Source organism: Colletotrichum jinshuiense, chromosome 7 (assembly GCF_051148585.1).
Source record: "Colletotrichum jinshuiense chromosome 7, complete sequence".
Lineage (NCBI taxonomy): Eukaryota > Fungi > Ascomycota > Sordariomycetes > Glomerellales > Glomerellaceae > Colletotrichum > Colletotrichum jinshuiense.
The window spans coordinates 887,625-913,791 of NC_139314.1; the positions used below are offsets into that span (position 1 = coordinate 887,625).

Sequence of the window (26,167 nt, forward strand, 5' to 3'; positions counted from 1 at the left end):
GCTTGGCCCTGCCCTGCTGACTCATCTTGTGCACCCGGCTGGTGTACATCCTGCGCTGCTACCATTGGCTCCTCACCAAGGTAGCGGTACTGAGTACACTAGAGACAAGCAAGGTACGTACCTGTTGAGTCCCCCCCGGGCAAGGCGAGGCAGGCAGACTTGCCTGACGTGGATACTGCAGTGTGCCCTGGACTCTGGTTGCATTCGCGCCTTCACTTTCGACGTCCTTCTTCCATCATCAACGCCTCTTCGGAGCTCCCATCACCACCAAATCCGATTCCCATTCCATCCCACTTCCTCATCTCGCGCGACAGCACCTGTCCATCTTCGACCGAACGTTATTCATTCTATCCCGGTCGCGTATTATTCCTGCCAAAGCTCAGCTCAGCTCCGTCCCTGTGGCCACCTCCGACAATGCCTGGCCTGGTCTCAGCTACCGGAGTCCTGGGCTTCCTGGCCGATGAGGAACACGACCTCAAGGTCTTCGCCCTCCAGACTCTCAATGATGACATTGACACCGTTTGGACCGAGGTCGCTGGTGCTCTGAGCCAGATGTAAGCCCTCCCCCGCCATGTGTCGCCAACGACTTGGTTTGTTTGGACACTGACCCTTCTTAGCGAGGCCCTCTACGAAGACGACTCCTTCCCCCAACGGCAGCTGGCCGCCCTCGTCCTCGCCAAGGTCTACTACCACCTCCAAGCCTACAATGAGAGCATGACCTTTGCCCTCGCCGCCGGCGATCTCTTCAAGCTCGATGCCCCGGGCGAATTCGAGGAAACCATCATTTCCAAGTGCATCGACCAGTACATCGCCGTCTCCGCGGCCAAGCACATCGTTCCCAAGTCGCCCCAGAACGATACCTCGCTTCCTGCGCTGGCCACGACATTTGCAAGCGGCGCTGCTGATGGATCCGCCTTGATTTCTCCCACAACGCCCTTTTCGCAGACGACCCTCCCCTCCAAGTCTCTCCTCTCGCGCGTGTCGACCGACAACACCATCCTCGATCCCACATTCCAGCCGGTGAAGGAGGGTCGCTCTGGCTCCATCGCCCCCATCAACGACCAAGCGACCCAGGCTGCGCTGCAACGGGTCATCGAGCGCCTGTTTGAGGCCTGTCTCAAGGATGGCAGATACCGCCAGGTCGTTGGTATTGCCGTCGAGGCCAAGAACTTGGAGGTTCTCCGCCGCGTCATCAAGCGGGCAAGCGACGACGAGAAGAACTCCAAGACCAAGTCCCTGGAGGGTCAGAGCCCGGCTGAGGAGCTTATGGAGTACGCCTTGAGCATTTGCATGGACATTGTCCAGGAGCGAAGCTTCCGAACCGAGATCCTGCGCTTGATCCTGGATCTTCTCAACGACATCCCCAACCCCGACTACTTTGCCATCGCCAAGTGTGTCGTTTACCTCAGCTCCGACGATGAGGCATCGCGCATGCTTCGACAACTGATTGAGAGCGGCGACCGGAACTCGATTGCCAACGCCTACCAGATCGCCTTCGATTTGTATGATAACGGAACCCAGGAGTTTTTGGGCAAGATCATCAACTCTCTGCCGTCAGGGGAGCCTGCCGAGGCGCCTGCGAGCGATGTTACGGAGGAGGAGCCCTTGCTGGAGAACCAGCCGTCCTCTGAGGAGGAGGTATCAGAGGAGCTCGCCAAGGTCTGGAAGAACATCCGCTCCATCCTGGATGGCAGCAAGACTATTCAGCTGAACCTCGAGTTCCTCTACCGCAACAACCGTACGGACTTGAGCATCTTGAACAAGGTCAGAGATAGCCTGGAAGGCCGTAACTCAATCTTCCACACTGCCGTTACCTTTTGCAACGCCTTCATGAACCAAGGCACTACGAACGACAAGTTTTTCCGCGACAACCTTGAGTGGCTAGGAAAGGCTGTCAACTGGTCCAAGTTCACGGCTACTGCCGCTCTGGGTGTCATCCACCGCGGCAACCTGACGCAGTCGAGGAAGCTCCTGGAGCCTTACCTTCCCCGCCAGAGCGGCCTGAGCAGCGGCTCTATTTTCAGCCAGGGCGGTGCTCTGTACGCCTATGGTTTGATCCATGCCAACCATGGTGCTGACGCCCTCGACTACCTCAAGAACCAGTTCACATCCGCAGAGGAGGAGGTCATCCAGCACGGTGGTGCTCTGGGCCTGGGTATTGCTGGCATGGGTACTGGGTCTGAGGAGATTTTCGACAACCTCCGAACGGTTCTTTTCACTGACTCGGCCCTTAACGGTGAGGCTGTTGGTCTTGCAATGGGTCTTATTATGCTCGGCACGGGCAACGTGCGAGCACTGGAGGACATGATCACTTATGCTCACGAGACCACCCACGAGAAGATCGTTCGCGGCCTGGCCATCGGTATGGCTTTGATCATGTTCGGCCGCCAGGAGGGCGCCGACGCCATGATTGAGGGCCTCCTCAACGACCCTGATCCCACTCTGAGATACGGTGGTATCATGACCGTCGCTCTCGCGTACTGCGGTACTGGCAGCAACAAAGCCATTCGCAAGCTGCTGCACACCGCTGTCAGCGATGTCAACGACGATGTCCGCCGCATCGCTGTCATGAGTCTGGGCTTCATTCTTTTCAGAAAGCCCGGCAGTGTGCCCCGCATGGTTGAGCTGCTCTCCGAGTCGTACAACCCTCACGTGCGTTACGGATCTGCCATGGCCCTGGGTATCTCATGCGCTGGCACCGGTCTGGACGAGGCCATCGACCTGCTCGAGCCCATGATGAAGGACCCCACCGACTTCGTTCGCCAGGGTGCTCTCATCTCCTTGGCCATGATCATGATCCAGCAGAACGAGGTCATGAACCCCAAGGTCGCCTCCATTCGCAAGATCTTGAAGAAGGTCGTTGGCGACCGTCACGAGGACGCCATGACCAAGTTTGGTGCTTCGCTCGCCCTGGGAATCATCGATGCTGGTGGACGCAACTGCACTATTGGTCTCCAGACCCAGACCGGCAACCTCAACATGGCCGGCATCGTCGGCATGGCAGTTTTCACTCAGTACTGGTACTGGTTCCCGTTCACCCACTTCCTCTCGCTCGCATTCTCCCCTACCTCCATCATTGGTCTCGACCACGATCTTGAGATCCCCAGCTTCAAGTTCCACTGCGCCACCCGTCCCAGTCTGTTCGACTACCCCCCCGAGCAGGAAGTCAAGGCCGAGGAGGGCCCGACAATGGTCGCCACCGCTGTCCTTTCCACAACTGCCCAAGCCAAGCGAAGAGCCCAGAAGAAGGAGCGCGCTCAGCGTCGGGAGAGTATGGACATCGACTCATCTGCTAAGCCAACCGTATCCGACAAGATGGAAGTTGATGAGAAGAAGGAGGAGAGCAAGGATAAGAAGGAGGCCGATGCTGCCGAGAAGGAGGCATCTGCTGCTCCGGCAGACACCAAGAAGAAGGCAGAGAAGGAGAAGATCGGCTATGACATGGAGAACTTGTCACGTGTGGTCCCCGGCCAGCTCAAGTTCATCAGCTTCCCCGCCGGTCGTTACAAGCCGGTCAAGAAGGTACAGTGACTTCCATTCTACGTCTACGTAATAGCGTACTAACAATGAGCAGCCTACCGGAGGACCTCTTCTTCTGCAGGACACCCAGCCGGACGAGGAGAAGTCCCTGATTGAGGAGAAGTTGAAGAAGGTGACGACGGAGAAGGCCCCAGTTGCCGGTCAGAGTAATGCCAGTGGCTCGTCGGCGGGCTTGACGCCGCGCCAGCAGCAGAACATCATTTCCCAGGCCCTTAGAGCCGGCGCTGGCGGTGATCTTCGTTCGCTGAACGAGCTCAGCGAGTTGCTGGGCCGCCAGAGAAGAGGCGACCTCGCCGGCGCGACCGACGAAGGAGGTGCGGCGGCGGCGGCGGGTGTGCTGACCGCCGTCGACGAGGACGGGGAGGGAGACGAGGAGGCCGATGTGCCGAGAGACTTCGAGTACTTCACGGACATCGAGGAGGATGAGGATGAGGACTAGAGTTTACAACCAGCGGCGCGCGAATGAGCCATGTATTTCTATGTCGGGAATGTTTCTAGAGCATAGAATGGGACGGCAAGGGAGTTGGCGAAGTGCCAATCTGCCGAGGACAGTCGGGGGCAAGAGGGCTTGCCGGGCTGTAAAGTACTGTAACAATTGATTCCCTCAGTTGCGAGTTCAATGCCAATGACCGTTTCGAACTATGAGCACGGGATAGGCTGGGCAAGTGATTTGTTTACATATGGCAAGCCATCAGCTCAGACATGTATCCCCTCTCCCTTTGGGAACACAGGTACATCACAATACATTGGCGTTTGGCATGCAACGATAACGCCAATCAAAGGGACAGCTTAGATGATTACTTGCCTCCGTCTCCATTAAGCCGTCTACCCTCCTACCCTCCTTGCGGCCGTCCCTACTTCTGGTCTTTCTGCTCCGCCTTCTGCCGTACTGCTTGGATGACGGGTTCCGCCTGGTAAGAAGGGGGGGGGCGACGAGATCTTCCGATTCCAAGCCCATCTATGTTTCCCAGACAGATGTACAAGTTGAGAGGGCCACTCCGGAAGGTTATTTTAATCAAAGTTGGATGGGAAAGATTTTTTTATTTTATTTGAAATTTGTCCAAGGTCGGCATTCAATGGCTGTACATGCTTGAAGTGCTAGGTATAGGAAAGAAGAAGAAAAAAGTGCTCAAGGTTCATAATGAGATGCCCGGCCGTGGCCATGGGGATCAGGTAAAATAAGAAGAAGAAAATACAGCAATCAACAACACGGCTTCGCTCAACAACTCCCAAATACGCCTCTGCTACTTTCAAACAAACACGCACGAAAACAGCCAACCACTCTCTGGTGTTCTCCTTCATTCCGCATCTTCTCGTTCTCGCTCTTCATTTCGTGCCGTCAGCTCACTTGGCAGCCACCTTGGCCTGGTTGGCACAGTCGGAGCAGATCTGCAGGCGATGCCAGGCGTTGGCCAGGTTGCCTCGCTGGTTGTAAATAGCCGCGTAGCTCTCAGGCTGCGAGTTGTATGCCTCGTCCGTTGCTTTCACCAGCAAGGTGGAGCACTTCTTGCCCCCTTCACCTGGCTCGCCGAGCGGCACGACACCTTCGTATCTCCAGCGCTTCCAGGCCCAGGACTTGTGGCCGGCTTTCGGTGGTGCTCCAGGCTCCTCAAGGATTTCGGCCTGGTCCCATGTCTTGCCGTTGTCGACGCTCACATCTACACGTACAATTCTACGACCGCCGCCAGAGTAGGCGTATCCCATAAGAGCCGCCTCGCGGCCACTGCTGCTTTTCTCGTCCGTCGCCGAGTCCTTGGCAGTGTTTGTCCACTCGCCCAATCTGACGGTTGTGATGGCACTTGTGATGGGCATCTCTTGAATTGGCGCCGCGCGGTCCCAATCGGGGGTTGTCTCGTTGGGCCCGAAGCACTTGTAGTCCTTGCGCTGCCATTGACTGTGGCTTTCCTCGTCCGAGATGGTAATCTGACTCAACCATTTGACAGACCGAGCGGCCACATGACCGGGCACAAGGGCACGGAGCGGGAAACCGTGGTCCCGCGGCAACGGTTTGCCGTTCATCGAGTAGGCAAGGAGAACGTCGCCCCGCGGGTCCAAAGCAGACTCTATGGGGATGGATGCGCCGTAGGCCTCGAGGGCCGAGAACTGAACATGCTTGGCCTCCGTGTCCCCAGTCATGGCCTCCATAACAGGAAGACCGGCATCGGCGAGGACATCGGAGAGTTTGACGCCCTGCCACTCGGCGCAGGAGATGGCGCCCACGTTCCACTGGAGACCGTTTGTCTTCCGTGCATTGCGCGTCATGTCACTTCGGCGGTTGCCAGAGCATTGCAGAACTGCCACGATGGTTGTGGGCTTGAACTTTGTTTTCAAGTCATCGAGCGTGTATTCCTTGATGGTGCCGTCTAGGAGCTCGATCTTGAGAGTGTAGTCCGAGGTGTCGTCAACCTGGGGAACCCACATGTGGTTACGCACGTAGAAGAGCTCATTGGGAGTGAGGTAGCTGTCTGCCAGGCCTTCCAGTGGGGTTTCCGCATTGCGAGGCTTGGGAGTGAGGGTGATGAGTCTCGGGTCACGGTTGGGGTCATGCTTGAAGGGGTCTTCTATCTGCTGAGCAGCGGGCTCGCCGTCGACCAGATCATCCGAGTCGATCAAGCCAATCAGGTACTGGCTCAGGATCTCTTTGACGTGGGGCGACTTGTGTATGGTGAAGATATCCCAGTATGGGTCGATGCTGCCTCCAGCGGCACGGAGAATGACATCACCTCCGGGGTGAGCACCAACCCAATCCGTAATGTCGTAGACCTTGTCGCCTTGTGTAACCCACGGGCTGTCGGACTTGGCATTGTGCTTTCGGACCTCGGCGAGCCTGAACCGGGGGAGGGTCGGGTCGCGGTCGTCGGTGGAAGGTGCCGGGCCGGAAGCGTCTACGTCTTCTTGATTGGGGACGTGGAAGGGCTCCGAGAGGCCGACGAAGAGGGAGAGGATCCCGCCGCTAGCGAGCAGAGTGCGGACGGTAGCCGGGCCCTTGCGTCGTGGGGCTCCCTTCTCTCGATGGGTACTTTGGTGCTGGTGGTGTGTCTGGCTCTCACGGCCACCGGCCAAGCGTGTCGAGGAGGACGCGGGTGTCGGTTGGGGGTGTCTCGAGCAGGCGGAGGCGTGCAAAAGGCGACATCCTAGGTGAGGAGGAGCACCAGGAGCACCAGCAGGGGCGTGTAGATGAGAGCGAGGACGAGGAGGGACGGGCCGCCGGGTCGAGAGCTGTAAAAGCTCGGCAAATAGACGCCGAGGCGCTTGCATCATGAGGATTCGCTGGTGAATGGCTGGACTGGTCGCGATGGGCTTCGTTTAGGGGGTGAGGGAGTCAAAGGCGCGGCTCTGGGTGTGGAGCTTGGACGTGATGTGACTGACAAGGGCGATGGCGTGATTGCGTTTTTGAGGAGGGAAAAGTCTGAGGGTGGGGAGGGGCTGTTCATAAGTCAGGTGGCTTGCATAAACATGTGTGGATAAAAGTAGCATGATTTGTGCAGGGTTGTTCGGTAAGCTGGGAAGGTACGTACCGTACAGTTCGGCCGGGGGCCGGGGGCCGTGCTCGGTGTGGGCCCGTCCTTTCCTCAAAGATGGTGAGGTGAGTGTGTGTGAGGCGATGGGAGGGGATCTCCCATACTACTAGGTAATGTACTGCTTGACACAAATCTTCCAGGGCAATCGTACTTGGCCGCCCTTCTCACCTTATGTCCGAGCTCTAAAGTCCAATGACTACATATTTAGAAGCACTGCCGACAATGAACTCGAAACCTACGGCCTTTGGTGTGTCATCACACGACGTGTCCTGCAACAATACACGGCCGAGGAGACCGATGAAAGCCGCGAAACCGCCCACGTGGACCCCGAAAACCGTCGCAGCCCGAAGCCGACGCGACTCGAGACTCATCCCGGGCCCTGTCAGTCGCCGACGCCCTGCAGACCACGGCCGATTGTGCTTCGCCCTTATTTGCTACTAACTGCAAACCAACACTCCCCGCAACTCTAATCAAACCTATCGTTGCATTGGGATGGTTGGCTTCGGGTCTTCGGCGAACACCTGGCCAGGCCTCTCCCCTCGTATGATGGGTCTGGAACCTCCAACGGCCGGGTCAGACTGGCCAGGTGTCCACCAAGTATCCACGCAGTAACGTGACTGACTACATGATATAAGCATCGCTAGTGACCATTTGGAGAGTTCAATAACCGCCGGTTTGCTTCAAAAAGAGGGTCCGGATTTTGCAGTGTGTATCGTCCATACCCATAACTCTTACGGACCATCCCAACTACACAGCAACGCTCAGCTTCCTCATGCTGTCCCTTTCAGAAACTAAATATCTGGCAGGCATTAATCTCTAATTGATCAGTCCGTTGGCCCATGTTCCAGCCGTCTATTCATCCGCCTCCTCGTCTTCCTCTTGCTCCTGACTACCTCCGCTCACTTTGGCCTTCTTCCGCTCTCTCTCTTGAGTCTTGTGTCCCTTGCTCGACTGTCCCGATGACTCTGCAGCATCACGCTTGCGTTTCCCACCAGCAGGCCCGTTATTGTTGCTTTCCTCATCCTCACTCTCGGGCACCAGCTCGTTTGGGTCGGCCTGGCTCAGATCATCCTCCTCTCCGTTATCATGGTAGGTTGGATCGTGAGGCTGCCCTGGGCCCCGGTACGACTTGCGTTTCCTTCTGGGAGCGTTGTCATTCCCTCCATTCCCATCCTTACCCTTGTCCCCGTCATCATCATTGTCGTCGTCGTCACCCTCGTCCCTTTCCTTCTCCATTTCTTCATCTTCATCTTCATCTTCATCCTCGTCTTCGTCTTCGTCTTCGTCTTCCTCGGCATTATCATCCTCGTCCTCGCTACTTGTCTCATCGTTCTTGCCTTTTCCGGATTGGAACGGCAGCCCCCAATTATCACTGTTGGCGTCGTTATTCGGGTCGTGCTTCCATGTGTGATTATTGCGCGTTGGGTGGCCATCCGTTGGACACATCGTTTTCTCAAGCCCAGGGTTCTCCGCAATAAATGCCTTCTTAAGGTCAGTAAACTTGAAGTTGCCCCTCCGAATCCATCCAACTCTGCTCGGTAAAAGAGCCTTTCCGTCGGCGAACTCGACATTGCCCTCTGCTGCTGGGATTCGACAGCTGCGCGTTAGGTCCGAGTGAGCCTGTGGGGTGAGAGTGCTGGTTAGCCTCATGAACGATCACAATAGCGATGGCGATAGATGGTTATGGTTTTACTTACATCGACCTGCTGCTGTCTGTTGGGGACGCCGTTGGGCATATTTCCTCCTTTCTTGGGGGCCTTGCGGAAGCATCGCGAGCAGTACATCTCATTATCCGGAACAAAACCCTCTCTGGGGATCTCATCAGATTTTCTTTTTTCCTTCTTGCTTGAAGATGACGCTTTGCTCGAAGATTGCTTTTTTCCTGACGGCATTTTGCCACTTTTGCCAGTTTCTTTCCTTGGCTGTCGGTTTGGACCACGGCCTTGCCTCGTGCTGTCGCCGGGTATTTCGGGAGGCGTGCGCGGTCGAGAAAACTCTGTTCGGACACGCTGTGGCTCAACATTGCTTCTAGCAATGCCTCTGGGTTCTGCTTCGGGCACACTCTGTTCTTGACGAGAACCCCCCGGACGCGCATCTCGGCCAGGCTTGGGATTGGGGCGAGATATTTGGGAGCAAGTCTGCTCCGGACGAGCGTCTTCATGGCGAACACGCTCAATACGAGGGTGCTCGGCAAGACTGACCCCAGGCAGACCATCTCTAACATGGGAACCCTCAGGACGAACATCGTTCGCAGGACCAGTTGCCGCGGGATGATGTGTCGTGGCGGCTGTTGCACCCCGTTCCGCCTCTCCGGTATTGGAGTTCGCCCCTCGGCCAGCAATAGGCTGCTTTCCCTCAAGTATTCTCTGTCGCTTCCTAGCCTCAACAGTAGCCATCATTTCGGCGCCCTTGTCGATTCGCGGCCGAGCTTCAAAGGATTCGGCGCCGTGAGCCGTCTCCATGTGATGGTTCCACTGCCGCTGGCTCATGAAGCCCACCATGGCTCCGCACTTGTCAAAGTGTGGGCATCGCTTATCACGTCTATCCAGTGCGCTCTCGTTCTCCGGGTCCCAAAGCCTGTGGCCTGGGTAGAAAGGCTCTCGGTTTACAAGTGGCGGAGGGGGTCCCTTTTCGGCCAGAATGTCCCAAAGCTGGTAGACGTGGCATTCCATGTGGGAGACCTGGTCCTTTCTGTCTTCCCATTCTTCAAGCTCAGGGTCGGTTTCGCGCTCATCCTTGGGTCTTTGAAAGGATAGATGACAGAGCGGGCATCGTTTTTGCGGGTTTCCGCTGTGCTTCTTCTCAAAGTGTGCCAAGACTTCGGATGGCGTCAGACCGAAAAGGGGCTCGCGACAACCCGGAATGGTACATTCAGAAGGAGGATCCTGCACAGGAGTTGGGCCTGGCTTGTCATGCCATAGCAATGGATGGCTTAGGTAGCGACTAGGTCCGACAGGGCGCCTCTGTCTTCTCATGAGGGCTGTTGTCTTCTCCTGTCCGAGATAAAGAGGGTCAACTGGAACATCTACGTCCTTCCAGTAAAATTCCGGATAAATATCGTAAGGTGTGATGTTCGGAGGCTGTGCGTCAGGGCACTCGGCAACATGCTTCTTGATATTCTCGATGGGCACCTGGGTCCCATTCACAACGAAGCTTTGCCGGCAGTACGGGCAGAAGCATCCCAAGTTGCCCCCGTAGCCGCTGCAGTGAGATCGGTGATTGTCGATGGCCTCGTCCGTGAGGCTTCTGAGAGAGAGGCCGCACTTGCTGCAATGCGGTTTCTTTAAATGAGATGTGCCTCGGCATCTGTGTGGGAAGTCATCAAATGGAGCAAGCTCCCTCACGTCTTGCTCAGTAGCCCAGACGCGGTCTCCACACGTCTCACAGAACGTAGATCTTCCAGCCCCTTCGGCAAGGGGCACGCACAAACGGTCGTGGTGTTCGCGCTCGGCCTGGCTGTCGAGAGCCTGGTGATCACGGCCACAGCGATCGCAGAACCGGTAATCGACCTCCTTGGTGTTGGCCTTAGCAGGCGGGGCTGGCCGTGGCAAAGGCCCAACTGGAGGCCTGTCCCGTCCCATGATCCTGAATATCGACAGCGGTGCTGTTGATGATTCAGCTTCCAACTGAGTAAACACTTTGCGTGGGGCCCCAGGAACAGGCATTCGTGTTGCCCGAGAATTTGCAACGGTGGCATGCTTTCCGGGTACCTCCAGTATCTTCTGCAGTTGATCTGCATGTTTGGTCTTGTAGTGCTCTTCCTTTTGTTTGCTTGACCAGTGTTGGAAAAGCTGGGTGTCACACCACGGGCATTTCTGCCCGACGTGAGTTTCTTGCAAATGTTCAAGTAGCTTATCGTCTTCGTCCACACGATATGTGAAATTGCACTTCTTGTAAGGACACTGGGACAGTCGGTCGAGCACCATTCCACGGATCGTCCAGAGGTCATTCTGGAGCTGACGCTGTTCTGTCGCCGTGAGCACGTTCTTGGTTACCATGGGCACTCGGCCTCCCCCGGTCCGCATGACTTGCTCAACAGGAGGCGCGTTGATTGGGATGGATGGGTCGTAAATTCCTTTGTCGAAAACACTCGGCTGCTTCGACCAGCTCACCTCTCGCGGCTGTTTTTGAGGCTTCTTCTGGGTGGCTCGCATGCCTTCTGGCTGTTGGGGGACACTGGGGGAAGTCTCGACGGGTAGGCCGACAGTAGGCAGGGACAAATCTGGACGAAAGGGTGTCACTTTGCCATAGCGTGGCCCCCATGGAGACCTTCGGTCAAGCTTCTTGACTAAATCGGTCTGGTTAGCCACAAATTCGCCGAGTTTAGACGAGAGATTTTCCTACCAAAGTCGGACTCGTCACCCTTCAAGACAGTGACCTTCATTCTTGGGGTGATGAGAAGGCGTCGGACCATAACCAAGTCGGAATCGGAGGCATCTGGTCGCAAGACAAATTGTGTCTCGTTCCAGACCCGAAATATGTTGCTAGGGAACATGTTCTCTATAAGTATGGCGTCCCTTTCGGGATTATACTGAACCTTAGGGTCTCCTTCGTACAACTTGCGGACTTTGGACTTGAGAGCGTTAATGGTGTGTGAGTCCACCTTGAACTCCTCTTTCCCATTACGTCCATCCTGCGTTTCAATCGTGCTAGGCTCATGTCCCTCGAGAGGCTGAATGACGAAGAACCGACACGGCTCAGCAGAATTGTCAACAGCGTCAATGATGAACTTGGAAAGCGCCTCTTGATCTTGACTCTGAGTCCCAGGATCCAGATGGTTCCATCGGACAGGCTGGCGATCACCGACAGGGTACTTGATCAATGGGTCGAAGAAGTCCGTTCCGCGCCAGATGCGGTATGCCGAGGGGTTCATGGGGATATTCGCACTCCCCGTCAGTTCCTTGACTTTCTGCAGTGCATCGGGATATGGGTCCGAAGACCCATTTCGGCGATGGCATTCTCGGCTTTGCAATGTGGTGGAGGTATTGAAGCTCCCGGGAAGATAAAAGACGACAGAGTGGTCAGCAAAAGGGTATGCTTCAACCTTGAAGGGCTTGCCCTTGCTAAGAATGGGATGCATCGTGTTCCAGAGTTGACGGTCTATCTCAAGTCCACCATACCAGCGGGTTGAAAACCTCTCTGCTTCTTTGATTTCGCTGGAGATGACAAGATCGCAGTGGCTTGTCCCGGGCCCATCTGGTTTTCCGACCAAGACTTCTTGGGCTGTAGTCAAAAAAGGCATGTACTGATTGGCACCCCAAGGTTTTGGCGGTAGCGATTCATACCCTGCGGTCGACTCTTTGAAAAAGACCTCTCGAGGCGGCAGTCTGAGATAAGCAGTGTCGTCATGGCCCTCGCTGTTGGTATGAATTAACTTCACCAGCGTGGTTGAGAAGTCGGTCTCTCGGGGCTCCCATGTAGTAGGCACTGCCTCTCCCGAGCGATATAAGAACCAAGCAAGGTCCTTAACAGAGCTTACTTTCCGTCTAATGTATTTGGCCATATCATCAGATGGGTTAAGAGGAATGGTGGTTGTGAGGCTATGCGTAACCCTCTTGGAGCTCCGATCAAATTCGACGAGGACGAGGTCGCATTGTTCGCGTCTTCGGAGAGACAGAAGCTTTCTGGCGGCCGCCTGAAATGTGGATAGATCATCGGGCTTGAACATTATTTGACCTTGGTAGCCGAAGAGAGGTATCCAATCGTTCTTCTTCGAAGGTTCAGTCGGCTGTTCGTCGATTCTTACGTTTCTTTTGGCACGATTCTCGGTGTTCCCAAGCGTTTGAGCGGTGAATGGAAACCCGCTCTGCGCTCCGTATGAAACGGGTCTCGAGTAAGTATTTTTTTCGTTCGCAAAAAAACGCCCCAGATCGACTGCTGGGCCGCCAGCAGAAAATCCAGAGGGCTGGGTCGGTGTGGCCGAGGTTCCCAGCCCAGTAAGAGTAACTCTGCCGCTCTCGACCTCATCTTCAGAGAAATCGTCCTCGACATCTTCAGAAACTGCAGTCGGGAAACGACTGTTGCCACCGGGTGCTCGAGTTTCCGTCTGGCTTCCTATGTCTGGCATATCTGCATCGTCCTCCAAACCTCCTCCTCGAAGGCTCAAGCCGTGAGTAGCGGTAGTTTCTGGCATTTGAGATGCTGGAACGGGAATGGTGCTAAACTGAGATTCCCTTCCTGCACAGAGTGTTAGCAGCCTGTTGGACACGCCAGTGCCGACCTCTGACCTCTCATATGATCGTGTCCGTAGTTCCTCTTGTCATGAGCTGTGAGGAAGTGCAACGGCGGGCGGACTTCGACATCGTAGAGTTCATCCCAATCATCAACGTCGAAGTCTGGCTTGGCGTGTTCGATTAGTTGAGACATGATAGGTTCAACGGGCAGGCCAAAGTAGAGCAAGGTAAACTTAGTCGCCAACGAGGGGCGGCTGGTTTTGAATCTACCGGCGATCAAGGCCCGGTATCTCCTGGTATTATCTTCTTGGCAATCTCTCAGGCTACGAGGCTCCGTGGCGGGCATAAATAGCTTGCGCTCATGTGGCGTGAAGTGCTCGTCCAAGATTTGTTGGATACGAATAGTAGGCTGGTCAAGCAAGTCCTTGAACTGCTCATGGGCGGCAATCCAGTCATTGTCGGTTGGCTTTATGAGAGGATTGTATCTTTCCTGGGGCTTGAGTGCCCTCTTTACCGGTTCTGTCATGGCTGTTTAGAAAGAGACACAATGGCAAAGCTTTCTGTAGCCCAGTTGGATGTTGGTTAGGGAAATGTAGAAGAAAGGAGAGACTGCGAAAAGACGTGTATCGTGGCGACAAAACCTGACCAGAAGGTGTGTTCTAAGCTCTAATATCAATGAATAAATAACAAAGAAGCTAACTCAGCTTTTCAGGTACCAACTGAGGGATGGTTGATCCCTTTTGCGGACGTTTTGAGTCTTTCGACATGGTCATAGAATGCTGCTTCTTTGACATTCCACGTCAATGTTTCCATTGTTTATGTGCCACATACATGGCCACTTCCAAGGGAGAAAGAGAGAGGATATTCCACCAGCTTCGCGACTGTTTGAGAGTTGGGACACGAAAGGGTGGGTAACTGGCCGCCGATTGTTAAGAACATGGGATGGGTTTTTCATTTGTCCATGCTGCCTACCGGGTACGCCACACATGATCGCCTTACCTGTTATGAACCTAGATGATATGGTGAAGGGTGTCGGTGACAATTAATAAAGTAATGGAATAAAATCACGGTTTTCTCTGAGGAACATATTCGCCTGTTGTAAATAAGGAATGCCTGCGACCTTGAGTTTGGGCTCAGGGTCGTTGACAACGCCGCCGCACATGGCTGCCTGCAGCCAAGCATCGATTTGCAATCAAATGGAACCTTTCAGGATGGGAGACATTATTTTCAATTTAATAGCAAACAAGCAGCGTTAGTGAATCGAACATTCAGCTATCTTGGCTGACAACGGCTGTGCAGTCCGGATCCTGGACCTAGAGAGGTTGAACAAAGGGTTCTAAGATTGGCCAAAACATCAAGGTTCCAGGTTGCGTACCTTCAAAAAGGAACGAATGAAAAACACAAAGGGCCCATTATGTAACCGAGGAGGGTTTGAAGGGAGAAACGACGGACGTGAAGCCTTCTGTCTCCAAAGATCCTCACCTTGGCTGACCTTTGGCGAGGTGGGATGAAGCCTACCAACGCGAGTGGGCGAGAGCTGAGGCCACACCGAGCCACAGTGAGTTGTCAGGGTGTGAAAGCTGTTTCGCACATTGCGCTTCCCCTTTCCTAAAGCATCCATACTACCTTACGCTGGGAGAATAAGAAAGAGAGGTAGCACAAGCTCCGGTCTCTAATCCCAACCCCAACAGACTGAGAGCCACGGCTAGATTCAGCTCTGTGGCCTAGCTACGCTAATTTAACTCCGATCCGATTACCAAGCCCCTGCTGAAGCATTAATACCAACCCATTTTCTCTATGTAGAATTGCATTTGCTTAACAATTAGTTGATCACTGAAAACAATTACCGTTGGGAGTTAGTAAAAGATTGACTCTTGCTTGGTACCTTGCTGTTCGGGGAGGGGAAAGGTTGAAAATCAAGCATGGCGACGACGGGTTGAGAGAGGCTCCGCAACCCATGCAACACGCATCAGTTCACCGTGGGCGAGGTCGGATGACGAGAAGCGGAGCGGAACCTTATGGGGACCCCACGTTTCCCCTCGGCCACAAGCTCAGTCCACTTGTCGTTCGTCCACAGCATTAACAGCTGTAAGCCATGCTGTGGTTGGCCTGGCTCGCTCTGGAACCGGAGAAGTTTCTGAAGGTCACAGGTGATTCTGCGCTTACGTTTCCCATCCCAGGCGAGGCGCATGCTTGAGTGGACTCCTAAACCGGCGTCCCTCGCAGCCATTTCTGTTCCCATATACATGGCTGATTGGCCGTGTTTGGGTTTGAAGGTCTGTACAGCTTAACATTCGTGTCCGAGAAAATTAGAGCAAAGTGCGGGGTCCTGGCTTAGCCAACAGACGGTCCTCCTAGTCAAATGTTCTGGCCACCATACGACTCACACCGTTGTTGTTATTACCCGTGGCTGTTATTATCCGTAGCTGGGGCCGGTAAAGGAATATCTTGACACAATAAGTCCTCGCCCTTTCTCTATTATACCTGCAATTCCGTCCCTACTTGTCCAACTTTTATTTCTCCAAACCCGAACTTGGGCTATCCTGTAACCAAGCGTGCTCTTTTACTGGTTCGAATTGATCTACTTGAGTGAAGCCGCCCTTCCTCCATTACGAGTCGTTGTTTCTTGAGCCCACCCCAGCTTTGCCCATCATGTCTTCACAAGCCGACTCATTGCTGAACACCTTGAGATCCATGAGCCAAGTTGACTGTGACACTCTCGACGTTGAAGGTACTCGCCCGTCCCGTCCCGTCCTTCTTTTTCCATTGCCAGAATCCATCACATCCAGTATTGGCACGGTATTGACATTGCCTCAGTTGCCAAAGAGTTGGGTCCCTTTGTGGACCATACTTCCAACCAGGCCATTGCATTCAATGAGCTCACCAAAGTCGCACCTGACGGCAAGCTGTACCATGAGCATCTAATCCGAGATGCATTGAAGGATGCCCAAGGTTGGGCGCGCGCAGCATGGCCAGACCTGGACCCCATCCTCCTCGCCGTCGAGATCATGGTATTATAGAACACCAGGCCTGATATTGTCGTTGTTTTTGGAACTATGCTGACACGCCCCTAGATGGTCAGGTTGTCTCTGCAATTTAAGCCATATCTCACCGGCTACTTTCACATCCAGACCAACACCAAGTGGTCTTACTCGGTCGAAAAGACTGTCCGAAATGCTGAGAGTAGGTTGCAGTACCTTGAGTGCACCGGCCACGGACATCACTTACAGCGTCATCCTTCTGTTTAGGAATCGTCGAAATATTCAAGAAGCTCGACCCCGGTTTTGATATCAAGCGCGTGTGCATCAAAATCCCTTCCACCTGGGAGGGCATCGCCGCCTGCAGGATTCTCGAGGAGAAGGGCATCGCCACGCTGGCAACCACCATGTTCTGCATGGAACAAGCCGCCCTGGCTGCCGACGCTAGATGCACCTACATCGCCCCGTATGTGAACGAGCTCAAGGTTCACTTTGTCCCTGGGTAAGTCCTGGTGTCCGGCCCACAATATGGGCCAAGATGAGGCTGACTTATGCGCGAACTCCAGCTATGTGGACGAGAACAAGGCCTTTGACTTCTGCAGGCAGGCTCAGTCGTACTACATCGAGACGAAGGCCAAAACACAGGTGCTGGCGGCCAGCCTGACATCCGTGGCCGAGGTGATGCAGCTGGCCGGGATCCAGCACGTCACCGTGTCGCCGCCCCTTCTCCGGGGCCTCGCTGCAGAGTCGGCATCTACCTGGACGGAAAAGGTCGGTGGGTATTTCGCTGCCGGCCCAGATGAGCGTTGGACCAAAGACATTCAGGAGGCTTTGAAGGACGAGAGTGAGTGGCGTATTGCCTTCACTCGTAGCGGAAACGGCAAGTACGAGGAGAAGCTCATCCAGGCCATCAACATCTTCTCGGACATGCAGGACGCCCTCGAGAAGCTCGCTAGTGGCTTCTTGTGAACGGGCACTGGGACGAGCTCTGCAGGTCTGTCAGCCTTTCTACGGACTGAATGAACACCAAGTTTCAAAGAGCACATGTGCCTTTAGGGTATGGGCAATTCAGAAGCCCACAGATGTTCTTACTGGGTTTAGGTAGCATTGTCGTCTTCTGCGACGGTGACCTTGAATCAAACATGTCTAGTCCTCAGCACCCAGAACATTTTGCGATAATAACTGTTTCCTAATAGACAGCGAGTCGCAAGGCCACATACGTGTGACCTCATGCCTATTATAGTAATAATACTTGAGCTAGAAAATAGGCAGGCTGATGAGATTTGGGCATGTGGCTGGCCTGTCATCCGGAGTAATCCGATAAATGCTGTAAGCCACATCTTGAGGAACACCACACGGAACACAGAGTATCGTCGGTCTAACAAACGCGCCACAGTCTAGACCCCTCGACCGCCCCCCTCGCACCTGTGGAAGAAGACAAGCAGCAGCACTTGATAAGGCGGTTGGCTGCAATTGGCCATGCATCGCCCACTCTGGTGCGTCAGCCCCCCTGCCTCTCGACAGATACACTGATAACCATGGTTCTGTTATCGGCGTCTGCCATTGCCCAGCCGTGCTATCTTTACACGCCTGCCCCCAAATGTCGGGGTTGGAGATAGTCGAACTGCCACGGCCGAACGGACAGCTGTCGATTATATGACCATCTCGCAGCCTGCATGCCGCGGACCTGGCCGGAGCCAATCCCGCATAGGTAGGTCCGTCCGGGGGATGCGATCGCTGGCTTGATGTGTTACATTGTACCGAGCTGACTGGTTGCGGACTACATAGAGGCTGACATGTCTCACCTCAAAATGTGGCACTCCGCAAGTGTTTCCAGTAGGGTCGCCGGCATAATAATTTGGACGAGCTGGCTTTGCCCACGACACGTACCTTTCAAGGCTCACCAGCAGCCTTTTTAAAATAGGAGGACAACGACGTCTGCTCCGATACTGACGATGAAGGGCTACAGCAAGGAAGCCGCCAGGCGGCGGTGTACTTCGGCGAAGGCGTGGGAGCTTCCCAAGCATCCCAGCGCCATCGCCCCGGATGGAGTCTGGGTAAGACGAGCGGCTCTAGTTGCGATGGGAAAAGAAGAGACGCCTGGGGCTAACCATCTGGGCAGACAAACTCAGACATGGACCCCGTCCCCGTGGAGCAGCAAACATGGAGCATCTGGACCATTCTCGCGTACTGGAGCAGCGACTTGATGAACCTCTCAACATTGCAGACAGCCGGTTCAATTCTAAGCGTCGGCCTCTCTTGGCGTGATGCTATCCCGATCATGGTGGTGGGGACGACTTGTATCGCCGTGGCCATGGTTCTCAACGGCGCCATCGGGTCGCGACTCCACGTCCCCTTCTCCGTCATTGCGGCGGGCAGCTTTGGCTTCTACTTCCGTTACTTTGCCATTGTTAGCCGAGCCATCCTTGCCATGTTCTGGCTGGGCGTCCAGTGCGCGAACGGCGCATACTGCATCACCATCATGCTGAGCTCGTGGGCCCCTTCGTACGGCCGGATCCCCAATACCTTGCCAGAGTCGGCCGGCATTACAACCATGGGGATGTGCTCGTAAGTTTAACCCGGCTGGAGACAACGCTGCGTTCCGGTCTCTTTCATAACCTGCCACTCACCACTGCTGCATAGGTTCTTCCTCTTCTGGGTTCTCCAGCTACCCCTGTTGCTGATTCACCCTACCAAGCTCCGGCCTCTGTTCTACGTGAAGCTGATTGCTACTCCCGCCGTCGTTCTCGGCACCATGGGTTGGGCAGTCAAAAAGGCCGGTGGGGGCGGAGACATCTTCAAGTTGCAGCCCGAGGTCCCTGCCGGGACGGCACAGCATGCTTGGCTCTGGCTCAGCTGCATGTCTAGTGTCACTGGGCAATGGGCAACCATGGGAGTCAACATCCCCGACTTCCTTCGCTATTCCAAGAGCCCCAACGGCCAGCTCGTCCAGCTCCCCTTCGTGCCGCTGGTGTTCACGTTGTGCGGGACTTTCGGCATTATTACGACGTCGGCGACAAAGGTTTTTGTGGGAGAGTACCTCTGGAACCCCCTCGACATCGTCAGCCTGTGGCTCGAGAATGGCTCTGGCGGCCGGTGCGCCGCCTTCTTCGCGGCTCTGTCTTGGTTCATCGCGACGGTGGGCACCAACGTGACGGCGAACTCCATCAGCGCCGCCAACGACCTGACCATCATGTTCCCGCGCTTCATCAACATCAAACGCGGATCCCTCCTGGCCGCGCTGATCGGAGGCTGGGTCCTCGTGCCGTGGAAGATCCTCGCCTCCGCGCAGACGTTCCTCAACTTCATGGGCGCGTACGCCGTGTTCCTCGCCCCCATCAGCGGCATCATGGCGTCGGATTTCTGGCTCGTCAAGAAGCAGCGATATGACCTGCCTGGTAAGTGCTGCCAGTTCACTCCCCGCAACGCCCTCCGTTTTGAAGCGCAGGTGTGCTGACAAGTTGCCCCCCCCGGGCGATCAGGTCTGTACGACCCTCACGGCCGCTACAGGTACCAGGGAGGCTGCAACTGGCGAGCCTTGGTTGCCTTTATCGTGCCGGTGGCGCCCTCGCTCCCCGGCATGGCCCTGGCAATCAGCGGCTACCCTGCCGTCAAGATTTCCGAGGGCGCGCAGCACCTGTACAGCTTTGACTGGCTCTTTGGGTTCGCCGTGTCGATCTTTCTGTACACTTCCCTGAGCTGGCTTGTGCCTGCAAAGGAGACGCTGGTTGAGCAGACGATCTGGGCTAGGGAGGGAGTGGACATTGAGGGGACCGCCCACGGCAGCGATATTGAAAACCCCAAGGTACCCGAAAAGGTGCAAGCGGCAGCTGAGGATGGACATCACACTCCCGATTCCAAGGTTCTGTGACGTCAATCATGCTATGAATGAAGTCCGGCTGGTTGTGTACGCATTAACAGGGATGAGAAGCTCAGTCTCTCAAGCTCAAAGAAATATAAGAATTCCAATACCGTTTGTGACTGGGCAGCCCGACTCCTAACATGACCTCCAAAAGAACCAGACAAAGGAGCAGGAACTCACCAGAGTATGATGAAACCTGCATGATTGCGCGTCAAGACGGCCTTATTCCATGTAGCGAATTGTTTCGCTTCTTGTTGGCGATGGGGGAGGGCAAGATATGAATGGGTTGGATGGAAGTGATTCTTCACATAATAGCATTGAGCCATCAGTCCAGGGACGAATGATTTGATTCTTTAGAAATTGCGCATAGCTTCTTGCGCGTCACCCTTTTCTACATGAACGCCGGGTAATATACAACCTTGCTCATCTCCCTTCGCCAAATGCAATCCCGAGCCAACTACGAAGGACCGGCCATCCCGCCCCTACGCGTTTTTTTTCTTACTTTTTCTTTTTGTCACGCGTCTAGTCATCATCAGTGTACCTGGGTCCACTTGCAGCCGGTGTCTCAGGTGCGCCATATGCGGCAGGGGTAGGAGCGCCGTAGTAAGCAGACGAGGAGGCGAAGCCGCTGGCTGCAGGAGTCGGGGCACCGGCGGCCGGAGTTGGGGCCGAGTCGGCTCCCCAGCCGCCTTGCCATCCACCACCAGGGGTCGGGGCATTTGCAGCTGCCGGCGTAGGTGCAGAGTAGGCACCGGGTGTGGGGGCGTTGAGAGCACCTGGTGTCGGCGCTCCTAGCAGGGCACCACCTGGCGTTGGCGCATCGTAGCCGGACTGGCCGGGTGTGTATCCCCATGAATCACCGCCGCTGGCTCCAGGAGTAGGCGCGGAGCCTCCATACGCAGGAGTCTTGGAGCCGGAACCCCAAGCATCTCCTCCTCCGTATGCCGGTGTCTTGGACCCCAGGCCAAAAGCATCGTGTGCGGGTGTCTTTGCGCCCGATTGCCAAGCCGGGGTCCTCGATCCTCCGCCGTATGCGGTGCGATTGCCATCGCCATAGGCAGTTCGAGAGCCGTCAGCCCAGGCCGGTGTACGCGACCCGGAATAGTCCGGCCCACTCGACTTCCAAGCCGGGGTACGGCCACTAGCAGCCGCAGGAGCTTCTCCGGGTTAGCATCTACTCAAACACATACTCGTATCAGGGGAATGGATTGCTTACTTCTTGAACCCCAAGCGGGCGTTCTTTCCGAGCCGCCGGAGGCAACTGGTGTCCTGCCTCCCTGGTAGTCGCCATGGCCACCACGTCCACCTCCTGGAGCGCCACCGTTGTTCGGTCGTGGGCCCCGACCATTAATCTCAATCTTGGCGCCAGTAACCTTGTCTTTGAAGCTGAGATGATCTTTGGGCACCGTAATCGTCTTACTCTTGGTGTGCAGTTCGACTCGGGCGTGGGTGTCTGTGGCGTCTTTAACGATGCCCAGAAGACCCTTGTAACCACCCTTTCTGATGATGACAGTCTTGTCGATCGCACGGTCACGACCTCCAAAACTCTTGGGCGGCGCCATCTTGCTCTCCGAGCCATTGGGGTTGCGTTTCATAGCAGGGTTCATTTGGTCCAAGTTGGGACCTGCAGAGAGCACACGTCCACCCTTGGCGGCAATGGTGTTGACATTGCCAGCCTTGGTGACGAAGACGCCGGCATTCTCGTTGCTGTCGTTGTTGTGCAAGAAGACATAAGCGCGGTGGACGTGGATAATCTTGCCCTGGCGCTGCTGGCCACCATACTCCCGGACGACATCGTCGAGTCTGATTTCGGAGCCGTTCCTGTCGGCAGCCACCGCAATCTTTCTCCTGGGGAGTTTGTTGGCGATTTGCGAAGGCATGACCTGCCGAGTGTCTCCATTCTGATCAAGAACAACCACCGACTCGCGATCAACCTTAACGATGCAGCCGACAGTGGTTGGATCCAGCTGGACCAGATCAAAGAGCTCAAACTGACCCAGTGATCCCTGCCCGCCAATGTCGCTCGCCTCGCGCAAATCTTTGCTGAAGACGGTGACTTCGGTGTTGGTCTGGTCGGTCAAGAAGGTGACCCGGTCTTCCGAGATCTTGACCACCATACCGACCTCATCACGGAATCGGCTGCCGCTGGTGACCTTGACATGGTCTCCGACTCTAAACCGCTTTCTCAAACCCTTGATGGGAACCTCGATGACTTGGCCGGCGAGAACTCCCTCTGTGACTTGCATGGTGACAATGTCTCCCTGCACGTTGGTGGCCTTTCCAACCACGCCCTTCTGCTCGCCCTCGTAGACTTCAATGATATCGCCGGGCAGGTATGTAACATTGATGTTGCTGTCCTTGAGGCTGGAGGCGAGGGCCTTGAGGTCGAGGTTCTCCGTGCCGTCCTCGGCGCCAGAAGCGAATCTGGTAACTTCCTCCAGGGTTGGGTTGACGTCCGTGACCACCAGCTGCTGTATCTTGATGTCCTTAACTTGGAAGCCGTTCTCGAAGTCGTCACCCATGTAGTTCCAAATCTTGGTGGTCGGGTTACCTTGAATGTGCCTTGGGTGTCGCTTTCGGGCTTCTGTCTCGTTGAACAGACGCTGGGGCGGGCGCGGACCAGCCATACCAACGGGGCGCTTGCGCTTGCCGTCAGAAGTGAGCGCAGAGGTAAGCGCCTCATCCCTCATTCCATAGTCGAGACGGGGAATGAATCGAACTCTGGCCTCGAGACCGTTCTCGGTAACGTCAATAACCTGCGCTAGGTCGCCGGCGTGCTTGGCGGGCTTGCGCAACCGCACCCAGGCTCCAGGCTCCAGGGTTGGGGTCTTGGTGACGCGAAGCAAGTCGGGCATGTCTTTGATGTCGACCAGGATCATCTTGGATCGGGGATAGACGTTGAACATGCCATCGAGGGCGACCATAATGTCGGTGGAGCGGTTGGCTTCGACGTAGATATAACCCTTCATGACGGAAGTCGGGCCACCGCGTTCAAAGGCCGAGATGATGGCCAGCTCGTCCTTGGTACCCATTCTCTCCTCGATGCGCTTCATGACGGAGAAGACAACCTCTCGCTCCTTGCCTTCCTTACATCTTACGGCCCAGATGGTCGGGTCATCGACGCTAGGCATAAGCAGACGTTTTGGCACAACGGCCGAGTCTCCAAAACCCTTGTTCGGGCGGCGATTGCCGTAACGCTGTCGAAGAATCTCGGCCTGCTTTTCAGCATCCATGCTCGACTCCATCTCGCGCCGACGGTCCAATTCTCGGTGTCTCCTGTCATCATCGAGACCTCCGCTTTCGGCGATGTCATCGGGATGGGCGTTGTCGATGAAGTCCTCTATTTCCTCACCATCCTTCTCCTCATCCTCGCCATCTTCTTCGTCGTCGACTTCGGCCTCGATATCGAAGAAGGCAGCGCGACGGTCCTTTCTGCGCTTGCGTCGATGACCCTGGTAATTTAAAAGTCAATAACGGTCTCCCATTGGTAGGGTCATGATGGTAGATTGATGTGCCAATGCAGACAGGTGCCTGGAGCAGCCCCGAGGTGTGTGGAGGTGCGCGGCGCAGGCAGGGAGGCTTACCTGTTGTACATCGTCCTCGTCCTCGTCATCCTCGTCATCCTCGTCTTCGTCTTCGTCGTGCTGAGCAACCTCTTCGTCGTCTTGATCTTCGTCCTCATCGTCGTCGGCTAGTCGAGATTTGGAAGGCGCGGGAGCATCGTCGTCGTCGTCTGCGGCAACGGGGCTGCTGTCCCGTGCGTGCTTGTTGCTTGTGTCATGGTCGCCTTCATCATCGGACAGGTCGGCTGGGGCCGGGTTGAAATCCTCCTCCTCCTCCGAGTCGTCATACCGATTGTTGTCGCTGGAAGCCATTTTCGAGACAATGGGTTTGGGGTCAGGGTATCGGCTGCTGGCTTTGGCCAAGGTCGAGGCGAGGTTTCGCTCAAGTTGAATCCGCCAGAGGGGTGGAACGGGAAGGAGACGAGAGAAATTCCCAGTCAGCTCTACCTGGGCTGGGCTTGGATTAAATATGTAGAAGGAGGAAGGCGGAGGGAACCTCAGGACTTTTGGCCGCCGGGTTGAAGAGTGAAGGACGAAGTAGAGGCAACGGAGAATAGAAAGCTCAGGACGGGCTAAGGCAAGGTTCACGCGAAAGATGTCTCGTCCGAATCAGGACTAGCGTGTCAGCAAGCTGACGCCTGAGGCAGATCATCGATTGAGCAGGACATAATTAGTACACCAAACTACCTGACTGGGTACCAGGGGAGGCCAGTATTAGTGCACTGCACGACACTGGGGGAATGCACCACTGGAGACACTTGCCCATAATTACAGTGGAGTCGAGAAATAAATCCCCAGTGACCACTGACATACCTACCTAGTAAGCAGCTGGAACAATGGATAACTGCACCAGGCATGACATGGCACCTCAAGAAGCAGAGGTAACTTTTGTCAGTTTATCAGATGCCCCTCTCTGTTTTTATTCTGTTTTATAGAGTAACCTCATCGGCCGAACTATGTTTAGGCGGTCAAGCCGGCAATGCCTCGGCATGTCCCATATGCAGTACCATAAAGCGCTTCGTTGAAGCTTGTCTACAAACCACCTGAAATAGCCGTGATGAACCTCCTCAACTCTGCAACAACCTCTGAACGCCCTGCTTGGTTTCCGGCCTTCCCCAAAGAGTCTTTCGGTTTCTGAGCTTCGCAGACTCAGCTAAGCCACCCGGACAGAAGATGAAGGCTATTGTGATAGATAAATTTGTCTCAGTCAGTTCCTGGTTCACACAAACTCGCAGCTTGTACTCATCTCAGTGACGTCAGGACTTTGACGAGATCAAGGTCTCGGAGATCGAGCGACCCCTTCCTAAGCCAGACCAATATCTCATCCAAGTAAAAGCCGCAGGGGTGAACTTCGTGGATACTCTCTATGTCCGCAAGGCCACACACAAAGCGCTCTGTTAGATCAGACTGCTGACGATGCTTCCAGGCTAAGGGGAAACACCAGAACAACCGCTCTCTGGTGCGGCCGCCTTTTGTTCTAGGCCTCGAGTTCTCGGGGGTCGTCGTCTCTGCGCCTCCAGGCTCGGTATTCCGTCCTGGAGACAGAGTTTTTGGGGGTCACACGGGCTCGTACAGCGAGGTGTTATCACTCCCCGCATCGATGCCTCTACACCGCATCCCGGCAGGGTGGACGTTTGCCGAAGCCGCCGGCATAGCCGCTACGTTACCCGTCTCCTATGCAGCACTGGTGCTCCAAGCTGGAATAAAGGCTGGCCAGACTATCCTCGTGCATGCTGCCGCCGGCGGACTCGGTATCATGGCTGTCCAGGTTGCCGCGGCCTTGGGATGCCGGGTCATCGGAACAGCGGGCTCCCCTGAGAAGTGTGCCGTGGCCACGAGCTTTGGAGCACAGGTCTGCATAAACTACGCCGAAGAGTCGGCGTGGTGGGAACGCGTCTTGGCCTTGACCGACGGCAAAGGGGCCGACGTCGTTTTCGACACCGTCGGTCTGGTCGACCGCAGTTTGAAGTGCATCGCTCGCCGGGCTAAAATCCTTATTGTAGGATTCGCCGGTATACAAGACGGCATGGAGCGTATAGCCATGAACCGGGTTCTCCTCAAACAAGCATCTCTAATCGGCTATGTGAGTTTTTGCCTCGCGAGACCCCTGAATCATGATACCTTTTTATTTCTGTTTTATTTCTATCTTATTTGCAACTCCCTATTTCTGTGGCTAATTCAGGCTTGCAGCGCTATGGTGAAAGCTTGCGGCAGCATCCCGAAGAGGAGAAGATTATCTGGGATGGTTTGAACCACTTGATAGAAAACAACAAGGTGCGGCCTGTCGTGTACGGATCTGATTACAGTGGACTCGAACAGGTTCCCCGAGCGCTCAAACACATGACAAACCGGAAGATCTGGGGCAAAGCAGTCATCACCCTGGACGGCGGTGCAGCCGACAAGTCTCGGGCGAGGCTCTAATATGATGACATCTCCGTGTCCAAGATAGCCATTATTGGTGCGGAACGAACACCGCGCGATGATTGCAATATTTCGTGACTCTCCTTCCTACTGTACCCGCCGGTATATG

The 26,167-nt window shown here is 55.3% G+C and overlaps 7 protein-coding genes across 7 annotated transcripts; 4 read left to right on the plus strand and 3 right to left on the minus strand.

The window, feature by feature from the left end:
* Nucleotides 1-414: 414 nt before the first annotated feature.
* Nucleotides 415-3,979, plus strand: EsH8_VII_000216 (proteasome regulatory particle base subunit RPN2 domain-containing protein; the record flags this gene model as incomplete). The annotated part of the gene is made up of 3 exons (XM_083270349.1): nucleotides 415-554; nucleotides 618-3,522; nucleotides 3,575-3,979. The coding sequence occupies 3 exons, from the start codon at nucleotides 415-417 to the stop codon at nucleotides 3,977-3,979; spliced, it is 3,450 nt and encodes a 1,149-aa protein (XP_083127906.1).
* A 905-nt stretch (nucleotides 3,980-4,884) lies between these two features.
* On the minus strand, nucleotides 4,885-6,801 carry EsH8_VII_000217 (Oxidoreductase, molybdopterin-binding domain-containing protein; the record flags this gene model as incomplete). Its single annotated transcript, XM_083270350.1, has 1 exon — nucleotides 4,885-6,801. One exon carries the CDS (start codon nucleotides 6,799-6,801, stop codon nucleotides 4,885-4,887), a length of 1,917 nt encoding a protein of 638 aa, XP_083127907.1.
* A 1,112-nt stretch (nucleotides 6,802-7,913) lies between these two features.
* On the minus strand, nucleotides 7,914-13,760 carry EsH8_VII_000218 (uncharacterized protein; the record flags this gene model as incomplete). The annotated part of the gene is made up of 4 exons (XM_083270351.1): nucleotides 7,914-8,681; nucleotides 8,759-11,349; nucleotides 11,406-13,238; nucleotides 13,289-13,760. The coding sequence occupies 4 exons, from the start codon at nucleotides 13,758-13,760 to the stop codon at nucleotides 7,914-7,916; spliced, it is 5,664 nt and encodes a 1,887-aa protein (XP_083127908.1).
* Nucleotides 13,761-15,886: 2,126 nt separating this feature from the next.
* Nucleotides 15,887-17,181, plus strand: EsH8_VII_000219 (transaldolase family protein; the record flags this gene model as incomplete). The annotated part of the gene is made up of 5 exons (XM_083270352.1): nucleotides 15,887-15,965; nucleotides 16,052-16,245; nucleotides 16,309-16,417; nucleotides 16,483-16,714; nucleotides 16,779-17,181. The coding sequence occupies 5 exons, from the start codon at nucleotides 15,887-15,889 to the stop codon at nucleotides 17,179-17,181; spliced, it is 1,017 nt and encodes a 338-aa protein (XP_083127909.1).
* A 986-nt stretch (nucleotides 17,182-18,167) lies between these two features.
* EsH8_VII_000220 (nucleobase cation symporter-1 family protein) lies at nucleotides 18,168-20,083 on the plus strand (the record flags this gene model as incomplete). Its single annotated transcript, XM_083270353.1, has 4 exons — nucleotides 18,168-18,269; nucleotides 18,335-18,780; nucleotides 18,856-19,610; nucleotides 19,695-20,083. The coding sequence occupies 4 exons, from the start codon at nucleotides 18,168-18,170 to the stop codon at nucleotides 20,081-20,083; spliced, it is 1,692 nt and encodes a 563-aa protein (XP_083127910.1).
* A 513-nt stretch (nucleotides 20,084-20,596) lies between these two features.
* On the minus strand, nucleotides 20,597-23,949 carry EsH8_VII_000221 (Spt5 C-terminal nonapeptide repeat binding Spt4-domain-containing protein; the record flags this gene model as incomplete). Its single annotated transcript, XM_083270354.1, has 3 exons — nucleotides 20,597-21,231; nucleotides 21,291-23,526; nucleotides 23,659-23,949. The coding sequence occupies 3 exons, from the start codon at nucleotides 23,947-23,949 to the stop codon at nucleotides 20,597-20,599; spliced, it is 3,162 nt and encodes a 1,053-aa protein (XP_083127911.1).
* An 861-nt stretch (nucleotides 23,950-24,810) lies between these two features.
* EsH8_VII_000222 (NADPH:quinone oxidoreductase family protein) lies at nucleotides 24,811-26,058 on the plus strand (the record flags this gene model as incomplete). The annotated part of the gene is made up of 4 exons (XM_083270355.1): nucleotides 24,811-24,843; nucleotides 24,898-25,005; nucleotides 25,064-25,720; nucleotides 25,828-26,058. 4 exons carry the CDS (start codon nucleotides 24,811-24,813, stop codon nucleotides 26,056-26,058), a joined length of 1,029 nt encoding a protein of 342 aa, XP_083127912.1.
* Nucleotides 26,059-26,167: the final 109 nt, after the last annotated feature.